The sequence below is a fragment of the Gavialis gangeticus genome, unplaced genomic scaffold (assembly GCF_001723915.1).
Source record: "Gavialis gangeticus isolate Ggan-Ray unplaced genomic scaffold, GavGan_comp1, whole genome shotgun sequence".
Lineage (NCBI taxonomy): Eukaryota > Metazoa > Chordata > Crocodylia > Gavialidae > Gavialis > Gavialis gangeticus.
This window is the reverse complement of record NW_017728992.1, coordinates 202,459,913-202,474,539: the sequence shown is the minus strand read 5'-3', so window position 1 is coordinate 202,474,539 and position 14,627 is coordinate 202,459,913. Positions and strand designations below refer to the sequence as shown.

The window sequence follows — 14,627 nt, the reverse complement described above, 5'->3', positions numbered from 1 at the left end:
CTTCTCTGCAGCCTTATTACAAAAATATCTGGACAACTACGACCTTAGTATAAGGGTGATCTACATTCTGGGCACACTGGGCTTTTCTATTGGTACTGCAGTAATGGCGATGTTCCCCAACGTGTACGTCTCTATGATCATGATCAGCACCATGGGCATCGTGTCTATGAGTATATCGTATTGCCCCTACGCGCTTTTAGGACAATACCATGATATCAGAGAGGTAGGTGAAATATTCCTTCACAACAGAGCATTCTTACTGCTCTGCAAATTTGCTTCTGTCGCTCAGCTTTAAATCCATTCATTTGGGGTCTCAGTGTTGTGGGACTTGTACAGAGCAGTGTAGCCTTTGACCGCCAAGACTGGTACTTAATCTGGACAGAACTGGAGAAAACATTGTTGAGTTAGGGACCAGTTTGCCTGGTGCTAAGTGAAGTGGTGCATTTAAAGAAGCTAAATACATGTGGAATACAGAGTGAATCCCTCTTATGAAATAGTGGTCACAGGATACGGTGGCAGTGGATAAAAGCTTGTACGATATGCACTTTCATTACTTCAGTGTTGGCAAACCTTTTTGTTCAGTGTATCTGCCTGCTGAGGTTTCCCATTTTGTGAAATGTGTTAGGTGCTCGAAAAGGGTTTGGAGCTACAACCGCAGGTACAGGGTATTGGAAAGCTTAAAAAGGTTCTGCTGGAAGTCAGCCAGGACAGTGCTACTCTCATCTTAGTATTGTTGTGCATGGGTTTGAGAGCCTGAAGGGAACAATTGGTTTAATACATCTGTTTGTGTAGAAGTTTTGTTTAAAAATCCTAGTAACATTCCTGTGGCCATTCATTTTTGCTTAACCAAAAAAGGAAAAAAGCTACATTTGGTGAGACCTGAAGTAAGTGCGATATTGAAGCTGGCCGTAGCCCAGTAAACTAGAGTGACTGCATGTCTGTCTGGTGAGAAGCGAGTAGGAACGGTGGCTGCTGATGGAAGCATTTCCACTTCTTACTTGGCGCTGCCTGGGTAGTGTTGCTTCCCATTGCCACGTGACCTTCAAGCAAAAGTGACTTTTCCTTTAGTTGTTCAGCATGATGCACCAAAGTGCAGTCCTCTTGGTCCTTGCGCTTGAGTTCCCTGTTCTTTCACCTCCTGTGCAGACAGGACATGGTTAAGAAATCCTGGGAAGATTATTCATTGCTTTAAGTATTTTGCTGTCACCTTTTTTTCTTTCCTAATGGGTCTTCCTTCCTTCCCTTTTTCAGTATATTCACCACAGCCCTGGAAACTCAAAGCGAGGATTTGGCATAGACTGTGCCATTCTGTCATGTCAGGTTTATATTTCCCAAATCCTTGCGGCCTCGGCGCTTGGTGGAGTGGTGGATGCTGTTGGCACAGTCCGGGTTATTCCGATGGTGGCATCCGTTGGGTCCTTCCTAGGCTTTTTGACCGCTACCTTCTTGGTGATTTACCCGGACGTCACTGAAGATCCCAAAGAAGAGCAGAAGGGACTGGGCCCTCCAGAGACGACTGACAGAAACGGCGTGAACGCAGAGAAACCAACAGTTATAAAGCTCACGCGGAAAGGGACGGCTTCAACGGAAGTGCAAAGCGAGTCTGTTGTGTGAAGGGGCCACCTCTCATCCATGCACATTCCAAGTGGTTCGAGTGCTTGAGGGAGGACGTTAAGGGAAGAGATACGAACCTTCAACATGTGTTGCTTGAAACAGCAGCAAAAAAAAAGGCAATTTCATGCAAAAACATAGACAAAATTCCATAGTCCTGAAATAGGTTTAAACAGGTAGCAATAGTGCTAATCGCTTTCTCAACAACCTAGAAAATGTCATTTCTGAACACTACTTTTTTTAAATTCAGAACACATACTTAGATTTCAGCTAACTTCTACAAAGCTGCAGGTGCATCGTTCATGCATGGTTTTAAAACGTTATGAGAGGTTCACGGTGTATACACTTAGCAGTTTTAGCAATTTTTAGACTGTAATTGGAAAAAGATAAAAACAAACATTACTCTGGCCATATTCTTTGCAGTTTTTTGCCTGAACATTTCAGATCTTGCTAGCGTCGTAAGCGAATGCATAGGCATCTTGACTGGTGGGGAGGTTCCCTCCTCAAACACAATATCAGTCTACCGTATTTTATTTTTACTTTGGATTTCATTGTATTTTTGTTGGTGCAATAATTACTTAGTGTTTTTCTTTGTAACTACTGCAGTTTCCGAGAGCTGCTGTGAAATCTTTGACAGATTTATTCCCAAATCTGCTGTTTGCAAGGAACTGATGGAGGTTGGTGCATGGTTGAAACAGCTGAAAAGGTGGTTGGCACTTGCAGGGAGTGCTGAATTTTAAGCATCGTGGGAACACACCGGAACAGTTTTTTCAGCAGGGAGCTTTTGCATGCTGGTGGACTCCCTGGGGTTGGGTTTCTCTCTTGGCGTTTTAAAGGTGATCATCTCCTTTTTGATGGAGCTGCTGTGGAGAGGGGAATCTATTCAGGTCAGCTTCATGGATGGGTATTTGGAGTCCCATTAGTGGGCAAAGAAGTTGTTAATTTATTTGCACTTTTTATGATCCTTTAGCATCCTGGCTGGGAATGACCGTGGCAGAGTTGAAGGCACAGCATCAGTGCAACGAGTTAAACCAGAGACCTGCCAGTAATAACTGGGCATAGTCTGGTGACATGAAAATCTGAGAAACAGCTTTGAGCCTTAACCAGCCCATTGGCATTTACTGCTGTTCCTGCCTGTAGATGGGGGTTGTTGTCCCTTAGCCCCTTGGAGCCTCCGAATTTTAATCCTGAAGCATGACCTTTTTATTCCCTTCTGGATTCAGGACACAGCTGCAGTGCAAAGAAATTTTCTGTGAAGAGTGCTACTAGTTTTAATTTGAAATGACTATTTGAATAGTTAGCAATGCCCAGATACTTGGGTTAGACATAACTCAGAAGTGCAGCTGCCTTTTTAAAGCTCTTTTAGAAATACAGGCAACAAACTTCCAGTCCTTATGAGACATATTTGTGACTCTATTTCCATGTGGAGTATAAGAGGCTGAAGCCAGTTCACATGTTTAAAATGACAAATCAAGCTGCTTGTTGTAATATTTCTGCTGCCTCAGACTCCTTATGACAGTCCTTTAAAATGCATGTGTGAATCATGCTGCAATATATACCCTCAGAAATTATAGATGCATATAGATATAGATATATATTTCAGAATGAAAAGCAGTTTTTTAATAAATTACTTGAATTGTCAATGTATTTAAGAGAATATGTGTGTTTTGGTATATCTGAAGCTAACATGCAGTCTTGCCAACGTCATTGCTAGGTTACTGATGGCATCTAGGTTCGTTTCTGAGCGGAAGGACTTCAGTCAGTACTCGCGTCAAACTCCCTCGGGAGCGGATAAGCTGTCTTTAGGCTGGTAGACTATCTTAGCACTGAAGCATAGAATTGCACAGGATTTTTTAAGTGTTTCACGGTTTTTGATTTTTTCCTTTTCTCGTGACAGCTGTTTTTATTTAGAATGCTTTTAGTGAATTTTGCTTTCAGGCAAGAAAATAATACTACTGAAACTTCTTAGGACCTTGAAGAAATCAGTTATGACAAATATATTAACTGAACTGTAGGAGTGAATCATCTCAGTTAAGTTTTAATGCATCCTGGTAGCGCTCACATATAACGAATGCAGTGTTGTGCTTCACCATGGGAGCTGGCATTCTTGTAAAATATAAACCTAATTAGACATTTTAAAAAGGCTCTAATAATTTCTTTTTAAATGCTCTTTCTAAAGCTCTGCTTTGTGTTAAGTGGACGCAGTTGAGTAGTTCTTAACTTAGGCATATAAACAAGTTTTACAGTCTCTATTAGTGTTAAAATTGCAGTTTGAAAACATTCATCATATTCTTAATGCCAGTCTTGCCCTCTTTCTCCTTGACAGATGCATTTCATTGGTTTGAATGTAGTTTTAAATTAGCATTACTTCATGCAACACCCTCTTGAGTCAAAATATTGGGCATTGGCCTAGTTAGCCGATGAGACGGGCTGGGGGGACAGGGGGTTTAGCTACCTCTTGCTGTACTGCCAGAGCAAACATCACCTCTTGCTTCACGGGGGCTATTCTGGAAAGGTGGGAGAACTCCCATTGCAAATCCACGGGATCCCAGTCCATAGGTCTGGGCAGGTTGAATTTGGTGCTGGCCAAACCTCTTGTTCTTAAGAATTGAACATTGGAATACTCTTATTTTGGGCTTTTAAAGAGTTGGTTTAGCGAGTTGCTGTAGCACATCAATGAGTGCATTGTTTTGTAGTGTGGAGTCTTATTCCAGCGCAGCACAGATTTGTAACCAAAGGAGCTCACTCTGTACTTTAGCCAACTTAAGAAAGAGGTGGCATCCCTTGCCGGTGTCACTTGTCTGAATTTCCTTCTTCTATTTTACTTTCTCTTGTTGAAGGAGTGTCCCTGTCAAGCACAGTCACTTGCTTGCTCTAACCCAGACCCCTTATCTGCAAATACAAAAATGATTTCCATCAGGTTGCACTACTCGCACCCACCAGCGTGGCTGGAGGAACACACTGAGAGAGCTGCTTGTAGTCGCTCTGAACACCACTTAGGTTTGCTGATCTGACCACAGAGTCTATTTTATTCTGCGTACTCACCATCTAAGATGTGCGCTGCAGCAGGTTTAGGCTTTGAGGGTTTAATTCTTCCTCCGCTTCTCCAGACTGCAGCACTTTACTCAGATAAGTCTTCATTTCTGAACACCATTTAGACACCCCCAAGTCAGGATCAGATTTTTGTACTATTAAAAAGCGTTTCTTGGTGCAAGTTACCAGCTTGTTAGGCTGTGCCGTTAGCAGGGTGGTGTGTTCATGTAACCATTTTGGAAATGAAAATTGAATTTGCTCCATTGCTTTTACCAGAGTCCCATCAGCGCTGAGCCGTGCTATACGCTAAGGATGTTTTCAAAAGACAGATGCCGTCTTTTCTGCAGAACGTTCCCATCCCCATAGAGTCGGAGGTGATTCCTTGAGATCTCTTGCTGACATTAAGCTTTTACTAATAATCTGATTCATCCTAGGCCAGATCAGACAGCTCTGACCATCACTATAGAAAGACGCGTCTTTCATCATCAAAGTTGCAAAGTTGTCAGAGGGAAATGACTGTGAATCCAGTAAAAATCGGGACTCTTTGAAACTCCTCACAGCCTTTGCATCCTCTCATGCGTGCGCTGTTTCGACAAGATGGCACATTTCCAAGCTAAGAGGACTTGCGGAGAACAAAACGACTTGTAGCCTCCTGATCTGATGCGAGGAATCAAATTTCCTCAATCGGCCGCTCTTGAGTAACCTGCAGGGTGGAAACTCTTCCTTGGGCCTGATGGCTAAAGCAGGCTGACTCGAGCACACTTCTTGTGGGGCATGTATTGTTTCAAAGGGCAGGGATGCTAGAGCAGAGGGATTCTCCATCTTGTCTCCTTTAGTTTGAATTGCTGCTGTCCCAGATCACTTAATACTGTGGCAGAGGTAGCAATACTGCCAGGCCTGTAGTTGAAGACCAAATGGTACCAGCTTATTCCTAATGTTAGGTGTTGGTAAACCAATGTCTTGCCCCAAAACCCTTTGTGGCCAGCAGGACTTTTTTTGTTTTATTCACTACAGTGGGTTTTAGTTCAAGTCCTTAATACAACTTTGCAACTCTCTGGATTAATAGTAATTTCCAAACAGGAGGAGGAGGAAGTCAAATGGTCGTACTCAAGATTTGTGCCTGGTTCTGCCCAGAGGAGGGAAATCGGCGGAACAGCACAGCACAACTGACGATTTCTCTCCTCAAGACTCACTTCAGCTGTGAAAAGCATTTGTTCAACATTTCACATCTTACCTCGTAGCAGTTTCACGTGGGCAGGCAGTTGGTGGCTTGACGCCTGTGGGTCAATGTCTAGCTCTACCGGGAGTGCAGTTAACTCTTTGTGGTCTACCAGGCAAGAGTTTCACTTGCGTTCTTCCAGCTTCCCCCCATCTTAGTCCAGTGCACAAGCTGAGCTATAAATATTTAGCTTATTTAAATAAAAAACCTTGCATGATACTCTGAGGATATGTAGCAGCTTTTTGCATCTGAAGTGTCTTGTGCACGAGCGGTTCTTATTTGCAGCTGTCTTATCACATGTTTTCTGTTAATAGGCCAAATAAATGCAACAAACACCAAATGCTGCACAGGAATGGTATTTGACTGTGAAAGACACCAAATTGTATTGTTTCCCTGATAGTAACTTCTCTGTGTACAGATGGGCCCGGAGCTGTTCTTCCTTCAACCACAAAACTCAAACATTGTCCATTGCCTTGAAAGAGGAGCTCCCCAAAGTCTTGTATTTCTCATGTTGCATCCAAAAATCATGCAGAGGCATCTTCTGTTAACTCCAGTATTAAACTAGATTTTACTTTATGGGACTTTCAGTATAGCCAGCTAAGGAGATCATCCTAGAGCACAATGAAAGGACTGGATTGTCTTTTCATAATGGGTCACTAACATGGCTTCTATCAGCCAGGGGGAAAAAAAGTACCAGTCGGTCACTAAGGTGCTCAGTTTTGCCTCCGATATAAATTAAGACAATTCCCCATAAGACTTTGTGTGTTTATCCTTATTGATTTCTAGACCCAAACAGCCCTCTACCCCTGCCTTGTTTTCACCTTGCCTTTCCAATCTGCAAACTGCTGGCAAGAACTGAATTGCTATCACATGGCATCCTGGTCAACCCCGAAGCAAAGGAATTAGCAGCAGCAAGCACACACTTTGTGTTGGTGCAACTGTTTGTCCACCTAAAAAGCAATTGCAAACTGTCAGTGAGCTATTTTTTTTTTCCCCCCAAAAAATTCAAGGAAATCCATTACCTGGATTCAATTTGATCAACTCGGGCTCTTTTACTGTTAAAATCTCCCAGCTGGAGCTTGAGGAATGTAGCCCTGCTACACGGAGCGTTAGCTTTGAATCTGTACCCACCAGCACTAGTTTACATCAGGATTGTAGTTAATTAAGCCTGCAATTCACTCTGAACAAATCTCTCCTTCTGATGTAACATAGGCACTACAACCTTTTGGTAGCCAAATGACCAGCTTACTTTAAATGCCTCATATTAATAGAAAGCTGCATATAGGCATCTCATAATGAAAAAAAGAAATATTTAGTTCCATTGTGAACTGGCCATATATGACAACTACTTTTTTATCAACTTATTAAGTTGGGGCACTATAATAGCTCTTGCTGAGTTTAGCGATGTTTTATAAGCATGTGTTAAACACATAACAAGTTTTATGAGGAAAAAGGGATAAAGAAAAGTAACGTCACAGATGAATGTGTTTGAGTGAGTAGACAGCATAATGTATGTGTTTGTTTTTTTTATTTCTACACTGTTGAGCTTATTTTCTGATTTACGGTAAAGGTTTGTTGCATGAGAAACTGTTTTATTGTGTTCTGCACTTTCTGTTCTTTTTGTATAATCTTGATTTTTCTTTTACGCATAGAAAAAATAAATCAATTTAGAAATTGGTCTACTTCACATTTACCTTGTGTTCCAAACCCTTGTTCTAAAGTTCAATCTTAATAAACATTTCAGAGTTTGTGTGGCGTGTTGCTGTTGGTCATGGTGAAAGGGCCAGTATTTTGAAAACATGCGCGTTTTATCCTGTGCTCATGGCTAAGACAACACAGGACTTGCTTGTCTTGGGGGTGTGATGTGACGTATAACATTAACTCATTCTGCTTCCCCTCTCCTCCATGTCCCTCAAGTGCCCATTGAGAATGAAATAGCCAACCTCTCCAGATTTATAAAGTTCAATCCAATGTTGATACAACACTCCTATGTAGTTCTTCGAAGTCAGTGTACACAGCTGACCGTAGGCCATCATGGGGCAGGAGCTTAGAAGACACCATGTCCCAAGCACCAAAAGCAGCCTGCCCTTGTGGCAAGCTTAAAGGCAGAATACAGTCTCCAACCTTTCCTGAATGTTTCATAGTTTATAGGGGCAGAAGGAACCTGAGCAGATCATCAGGGCAGGAAAAAGTACTGGGGTCAAATGAGCCCAGTACTGTAATGAGCAGCTGTCACCTACTGCATCAACAAGAGCTCAACTCCACTGCGCTCGGTAAAGATGATTCCAGCCTTGCATGAGGACAAACATCTGGGTTTAGAGCAGTGATTCTCACCCAGGGTGCCACGAGAGCCTTCTCAGGGTGTTGTGGGGCACTACATGATATTAGCACTATTGGGTGTGCAAACACCTCCATGTGCTTCACAAGATTAAACCCACAGAATTCAAATAGGAGCCCATCGTATCAAGACATTTCTAAGACCGGTGGGTCCTTGGCAGCTGCAGAATTGCTCTAGCATTTTTCCATACTCAAAAAGTGAGTGAAAGCAAAGAGCTGTCATCTTCCCACGGGGACCTGGAGCCCAAAAAGTTTAAGAACAGCTGGCTTCAACCCTTCCAGCTATTCAAGATGAGCTTTTGTAATCCACAGTAGAAGAAAAATCCTGGGAGGGACCTTGTAACTTAGAGCTAGAGCTTATGGGCTTTAGGCTCTAGAAATGGTCTCTGATGGGTGCCTGAGGTGATGGTTGTGACAGCCAATTTGTTACAAAGGCAGTACCCCGTGGTCCAGCCTCCACAATGCAAGATCTCCACTGCCATTTCTCACCTACCTGGGTCTTGCTCATGCATGGTTGAATGCCAGAGGCTGCCTGACTCAGGACTTAGCTGTCATAAATACCTGTGGAAAACCACTTGAATATAAAACTTTCCTCTTATGTTTGTCTGGAGGAAATTGAGACCAGCTGTGTTTTGAAACCCACTTCTAGGTTGTCCTGTGCCTACAGAAGCCATTTCAAGTTGGCTAACCATTTGGGTTTTATTGGAAAGATGACACAGCTGAAGCCAGAGGCACTTTCATAGTTTCTAGGGTCGGAAGGGACCTGAGCAGATCATCGAGTCCAACCCCCTGCCATGGCAGGAAAGAGTGCTGGGGAAGTACTGCCTACCCACCTTAAATACAGTTGCAAATCCAAGGTGGCAGCAGCCTCCGTAATACAGACTTAGGCTCCATACAGGCATTAAACATTGCTATTAGGAGAATCACAGCTTTCCTGGTAGACCCACAAGTGTACAAGCATTCACACAGTTTCTCACAGAACAAAAATGATGGTTCCAGGAGAAAAATAACCCATCCCTAACCAAGTATAGTTTGAACCTGGGAGACTATCTCCCAGGAGAATAAACACCTGTACACTTCCCCACTGCTTAATTGGGGACCAGAAGGAATGGAGAACTTGGGGAAATGCTCCCTAACACCTTCCTGGGACCAGGTTCAGCCTGGTCTGGTAAAGGTTGGGAGAGCAGTTTCTCCCAGTCCAGGAGGAGCTGAACAGCAGGGAAAGGCTCCGGTGCCTTCTCCAGATTGAGGTCACCCAGGTATTGTCCAAATGTCTCAAATGTCTTAAGCCATTCATCCAGTTTTGGGAGAGATGTTAAACCCCTGAAGTTAGGTAATATGTTAAAAAAATGCAATTCTACTTTGGAAGGCTTTGTCTGACGCATCCATGTTGGGTTAGAGCCCCACCTTGGGTTTGCATATTTGCATCATCAAGTTTTCTCCTGCTAATCTCTAGCCCTGCTTACCTGATTTATTCTGCAACTTCTTCCTCATTTGAGACAAGTTGAGAACAGATATAAGCAGGTGCAGTTCTCTGGAAGTCGGTGCTGTCAATGCCACGCAATGCTAACCCGGATCACGATTAGTCTTGCTAGAGGTCAGATGCGTCTCTGCCTCATCCCTCTTTACCCGTGTTAATTTGTCTCCTCAGGTTAGGTTAGAATTTCATAGACATTAGGGCCCCGCAATTATCTTACTACTAAAGCCTTTGCTGTTCAGTAGCCAGTAAACTATTCTCTTCCTCGTGAGAGGTGGCTTTCGCTAGGCCTGAAGGGTTGGCCTTCTAAACGTTTATAAAAACCCAACAGGTCTGGCCTTGGCCAAACTCTCCACAGCAAGCCTAAGTTGTAAGCAAAAGAAAAACCTTTACCTGGCTAGACTAAGCCCCTGCCAATCTCTATGCCAGAAATTAGCTAGTATAAATACCTATAAACCCCTCTTTTTAATCCTCCTTTAGGCTTGCAAGCATTAGACACCTGGGTGTGGTGCTGCAGCCTGCACATGAGGGGTTGTGTCTGCTGTTTGCAGCTGGCACTTGTTCCAGGGTAAAATCCCAATTGCTCAGGAGCACAGCAGTCTGCTGTGCTTGGCTTGGGAAATTCCTACACACACTAGTTCAGCCCCATGTTTCGTGGCGGAAGGGTCAAATGAAGGAACCTGTTCCCATCTCACAAGATTTTACTTTATCTGGGCTGAGCCCAGCACGCTTTAACATGAGCAGGGGTGGGCGATAAGTACAGCTAGTCAAAAAAGCCCATGGCTGAATCAATTCAGTCTTTGCAGGTTAGTCTAAGCTGCAGAAATTAAACCAACAAGCGAGTGAACAGACATTTGTTTTTGATGCGGGAGATGCAGCCACATGCCAGCAGTGGCTCAGACTGGAAGCCGGGGAGGTGCTAGAGCATGTCTGCCAGCCACTGCCAAGGGGAAAGGACTGAAGTGCCGAGGCTTTTCCCCACCTCCCTGCTCGAGTGGAAAGGGCATGGCCAGGCCCCAGCCCAGGTGGGGGTTTAAATCCCCTCCCTGGCTCACATGGGAACCCCAGCCAAGGTCTGCCTGGATGGGGAGGGGCAATACCTGCCAGAGTAGCTGCTGCCAGGCTAAGGAAGGGGTGGATGGGGGAAAAATAAAGGTAGCGGCATTGACTTCATAAAAGCTTAAACAAGAATAGTTTTTCTCTGAAGCGAGCATGTATTAAACACAACACTTTGCAGCCTCAAATACACAACAAAGAACAACCAAAAATCTTGGCCTACGCTACAATACAGCCCAGTAAAACACAGTGCGAGCACACACAGCTTAGACTAACTTAAAAGGGAAATGGGATGCAGTAAACCAAAAAGACGAGAGGAAGCCTTGCATAAGTCTTGCGTAATCCTGAGGGCAGCGGGTCTCCTTTCAGCCAGGTATTCAGAAAGCTCTTCTTGGGGAACCAGCAGGTGGTCTTCAGTGTGGGAGTGGAGATCCCACAGGCCTCATCTCTACCTGGGTTTTTACAGGCGCGCTTGCACCCCCCTTGTCCCCCTTGGGTGCCTCGACAGTACACTTGTCACCTCTGGCAGGACTCTCGTGCATTCAGTGTCTTTTGTCTCTGCTTAGGGGTTCCCATCTCCCGCCTTGCACAGGTTCTGCCTTATAATGTAAGCGTAGTTCTCCGACGATCGGGCCAGGTCTTTGCCAACACTCCCGCCCTCTCTGTCTGGTCCTGCAAGGCTTGGCCCTGCGGTCACAGGTGGCAGGGGACCAGCGCATGCAGCCCCAGTTCCCCAGCCTTTTCTTCCTCCCCCACGGCCTGGGGGACCTATGGGGAATTATGCCCCCTCCCCGTATCAACTTCTTGCCTCAGTCTCTGCCAGAGGTGAGGGGGGTGGAGTTTGCTGTTCTCCTGCCAGCCCCCAGTCCCTCTCAGGCTGTTCCCCCACCTGAGCCCCCGCCACCCCAAGCCCCTATTCCAGTGCCGAGTGGGGCATAGCCTGGCAGGGGCTGCCCCCCTACACCTCCGACAGACCCAGCTGCAGTCCCCAGCCAGGTTTCCCACCCCCTTGTCAGCCAGCCCTCATTGCTCCAGCTAGAGAGCAGAGGGGCATGGCCTGCTCTCTGGAGCAGACAGCACTGCCCAGCCCAGGGCTGCAAAGCATCCTGGGATACTGGGGGACACTGCCTCAACTTGACCCAGGAAGGGATTTGGGACAGAAGTTTCATAAACCAGTTTGACCTAAATCAATTAAGTGTGACACTACATTCATCTTAAACCAGTTTTGGCAATTTTGAAACTGGGTTCTGTGCACTGAACAGCAGTTCTGTTACAGGTTTAAACCCATTTTTATTCACTTAAACTGGTTTATGTGTAACATGTCCCTAGCCTCAAAGACAGCCGAGAAACTGAATTATCTGAGTCAGAACAACAGGAACAAGGGAAAACCAAGCACAGCGTGAGTTTAGTAGCCATTGCAGGAAGGAACAATTGCAAGACTGACTTGTTTCACCAGGTACTTCTTTTAGGTGTTTCCTGGTCCCAGGTTGCATGGGCCACCCTGCATCTCAGCCCAGCGGCACCGCTGTGTCACTACCCTATGGCTTCTACCATCAGGGCAGACAGGTGCAGCCAGTTACTAAGATGCTCAGTTTTGCCTCTGATTAATTTAAGATGATTCTTAATGAGCATGTGCCCATGGGATGAGACCCTCAGCTGGTGTAAAACATTATGCCTCTGTTTACCTCTGGCCCATAACGGCACATATTCTGAGGAGGGACATTGTGGTGTCAGGGCGCACTAACAAACTCCGGCTTTGCCTGCTCCCCCGTTGAGCCCGTCTTCGCCGGCCACATCGCAGCCATCCCACTGAGCACAGCCTCCCTGGTCTGCCTTTGTGCTGAAGCATCAAAACTGGATGAACCATTTCCTCGGAGGAAAAGAAGGGGCTGAGCTGGGGAGATGCGGCTTCGTGGCATTTGTTTTGCATGGGAGACACGAGGCAGCTCAGCTGGGGAAAGGGGAGCTTGGCAGACTCCTCTGCGTCCGAGCAGACCACGAGCAAAGCCCGACGTGGAACAAGCCTGATCTAACAAGAACCACGAGCCACGGTGTTCCCTTGCTGTATCGGAGCCTGCTGCAAAGGGAAGAGAAAAATGCCCGTTGTATAGCTCGGGAGAAGTGACTAGCCACCTGGCTCGCTGACCTGTCAGGGCTCCACCCCACGTGCTGCGTGCCGTGATCTCCCTGCAGAGCAGTGTCCCCCTGTGAATCAGCCCCACTGCCCTGGAGCTCACTGTCGCTGTGCAGAATAACTGTGATCACGGCCTGATCTTGAGTGCCGTGACGTGGGCCGAGGGGAAGGAGGGGGCTTTGGCATCGATGGGAAAGCACCGCTGACGTTGCGAACGGACGTCACTCACCGAAGCCATTGTCTGCTCTCAATGCACTTGTTCCTCCACCCAACCGGCAGAATAAAGCTTCCCAGGTCGAGTGCTAGGCAGGCAGCGCCGCCAATTCCAAGCTTAAAATCCTTTCCCTTTATGCAGCCAGCGCAGCTACTGCTCCCTCCAGCCCCAAGCGAAGGAGCGCTCCTTGTTTCCTGTGCCTGCCGGCCTCATTTTCCACCTCATCGCCCCCCGCAAAGCTGATGGAAATGAGCTGTTCCCAGTTCTCCAGCCGGGGGGACCTAAACAAGGCCTAGCGATCCGCTGTGCCGGGAAGCAATGGTACAACTTTGTCCTGGGAGCAAGCACAAGGAGCTCTTATAATCCAACAGCTTGAGCCTATGTGGAGGGCTAAATGGGTGGTTCTCAACCCCCTCGTCAGACTTGAGGCAGCCCCTTGTTAGACTCCAGCCCCCTCGGAAATGCCAGCTCTGAGCTTCCGCTCATTTTCTATGAAAAAATACCAGAGCAATTTTTTTCCCTTGCAAAGAACTTGGAGAGACCAGAGCAGGGCAGCATGGTTTTGATGCTGTGAATTCCTACTTGAAACCTCTGGCAGGGGTTTGCACCCCTCGCCATGCTAATGCTGAGCAGTGCTCCACAGCGGCCTGAAAAGGATCTTGCAGGCCCCGGCTGAGAGTCCACAATGCTGCTCAGCTGCTGCCTGGCCCTGTGCAAAGCCACCTGGATCCTGCCGCTGCGTAGCTGGTACCTGAGCTCCGGCTCAGCCCTGAGCAGTGTGCCCTGGCCCGTCGTGGGCGTGCTGTGGGCTCGGGGGGCAGCCTGCAAGGAGACAGCCACGCCAGACTTGCAGCCCGTAGTTAGGGCGCTTCCCTGGGAGGGGGGCACTCAGGTGGGACTCCCTTCTCTGCCGGATTAGGAGAGAGGGCATGAACCCAGGTCTTTCCTAGCCCCAAAAGATACCTACCTCTTGGGAACTGGGGGTGAAGATCGATCCTGGAGCTGCTCTCCCTCGTATTAAGGACTTGTTCTTTGGCCTTCCAAGGAACAACAGCGATCAAGGCACTCACGGGGCGGCGAGTTTCCCTGCGAGGAGGTTACTTCTCATTCTCCTTCAAGCAGCTGTGGACGGGCATGGGCCGCTACGGCTGACTCTTAAGGAATAAACCCATCACTTCAACGTGGTGTCTTGGGGTCGGAGGAGGCCAGCGCACGCAGATCCGAATGCAGCAGCAGAGCGGGAGGCTTCAGCGAGGGCGTTTATTCCTCAGCCCTCCCAGGCAGAGGCCTGTCCTGGAAACTTGAGCGCAGTGGAACCAGCTGCCTGGGGACGCTGGGAAATTAGAGTAAAGAAGTTTTTCCTGAGATTTGATCTAAACCTGCGTCGTTGCAAGGTAAAACCACTGGCGCACGACCTGCTCCCTGTGGGAAGGGGGAACAGCTCCTTCTCTCTTGCTTTTACGGCAGCTTTCAAGTCTTTGAAAGTTACTCTCATGTTTCCCTTGAATCTCATTCTTTCCAAGCTAAACATACCCGGCGCCTTCAA

General features: G+C 46.7%; 1 protein-coding gene across 1 annotated transcript in view; it reads left to right on the top strand.

Annotated features, from left to right (window-relative positions):
• The window catches only part of SLC45A4 (solute carrier family 45 member 4), a 65,465-nt gene extending 57,852 nt beyond the window's left edge, over nt 1-7,613 (top strand). The window contains exons 7-8 of the mRNA XM_019528221.1: nt 12-223; nt 1,252-7,613. Coding sequence (XP_019383766.1) covers nt 12-223; nt 1,252-1,614 — 575 coding nt within the window. The 3' untranslated portion in view covers nt 1,615-7,613. The remainder of the gene's footprint in view (nt 1-11; nt 224-1,251) is intronic.
• Nucleotides 7,614-14,627: the final 7,014 nt, after the last annotated feature.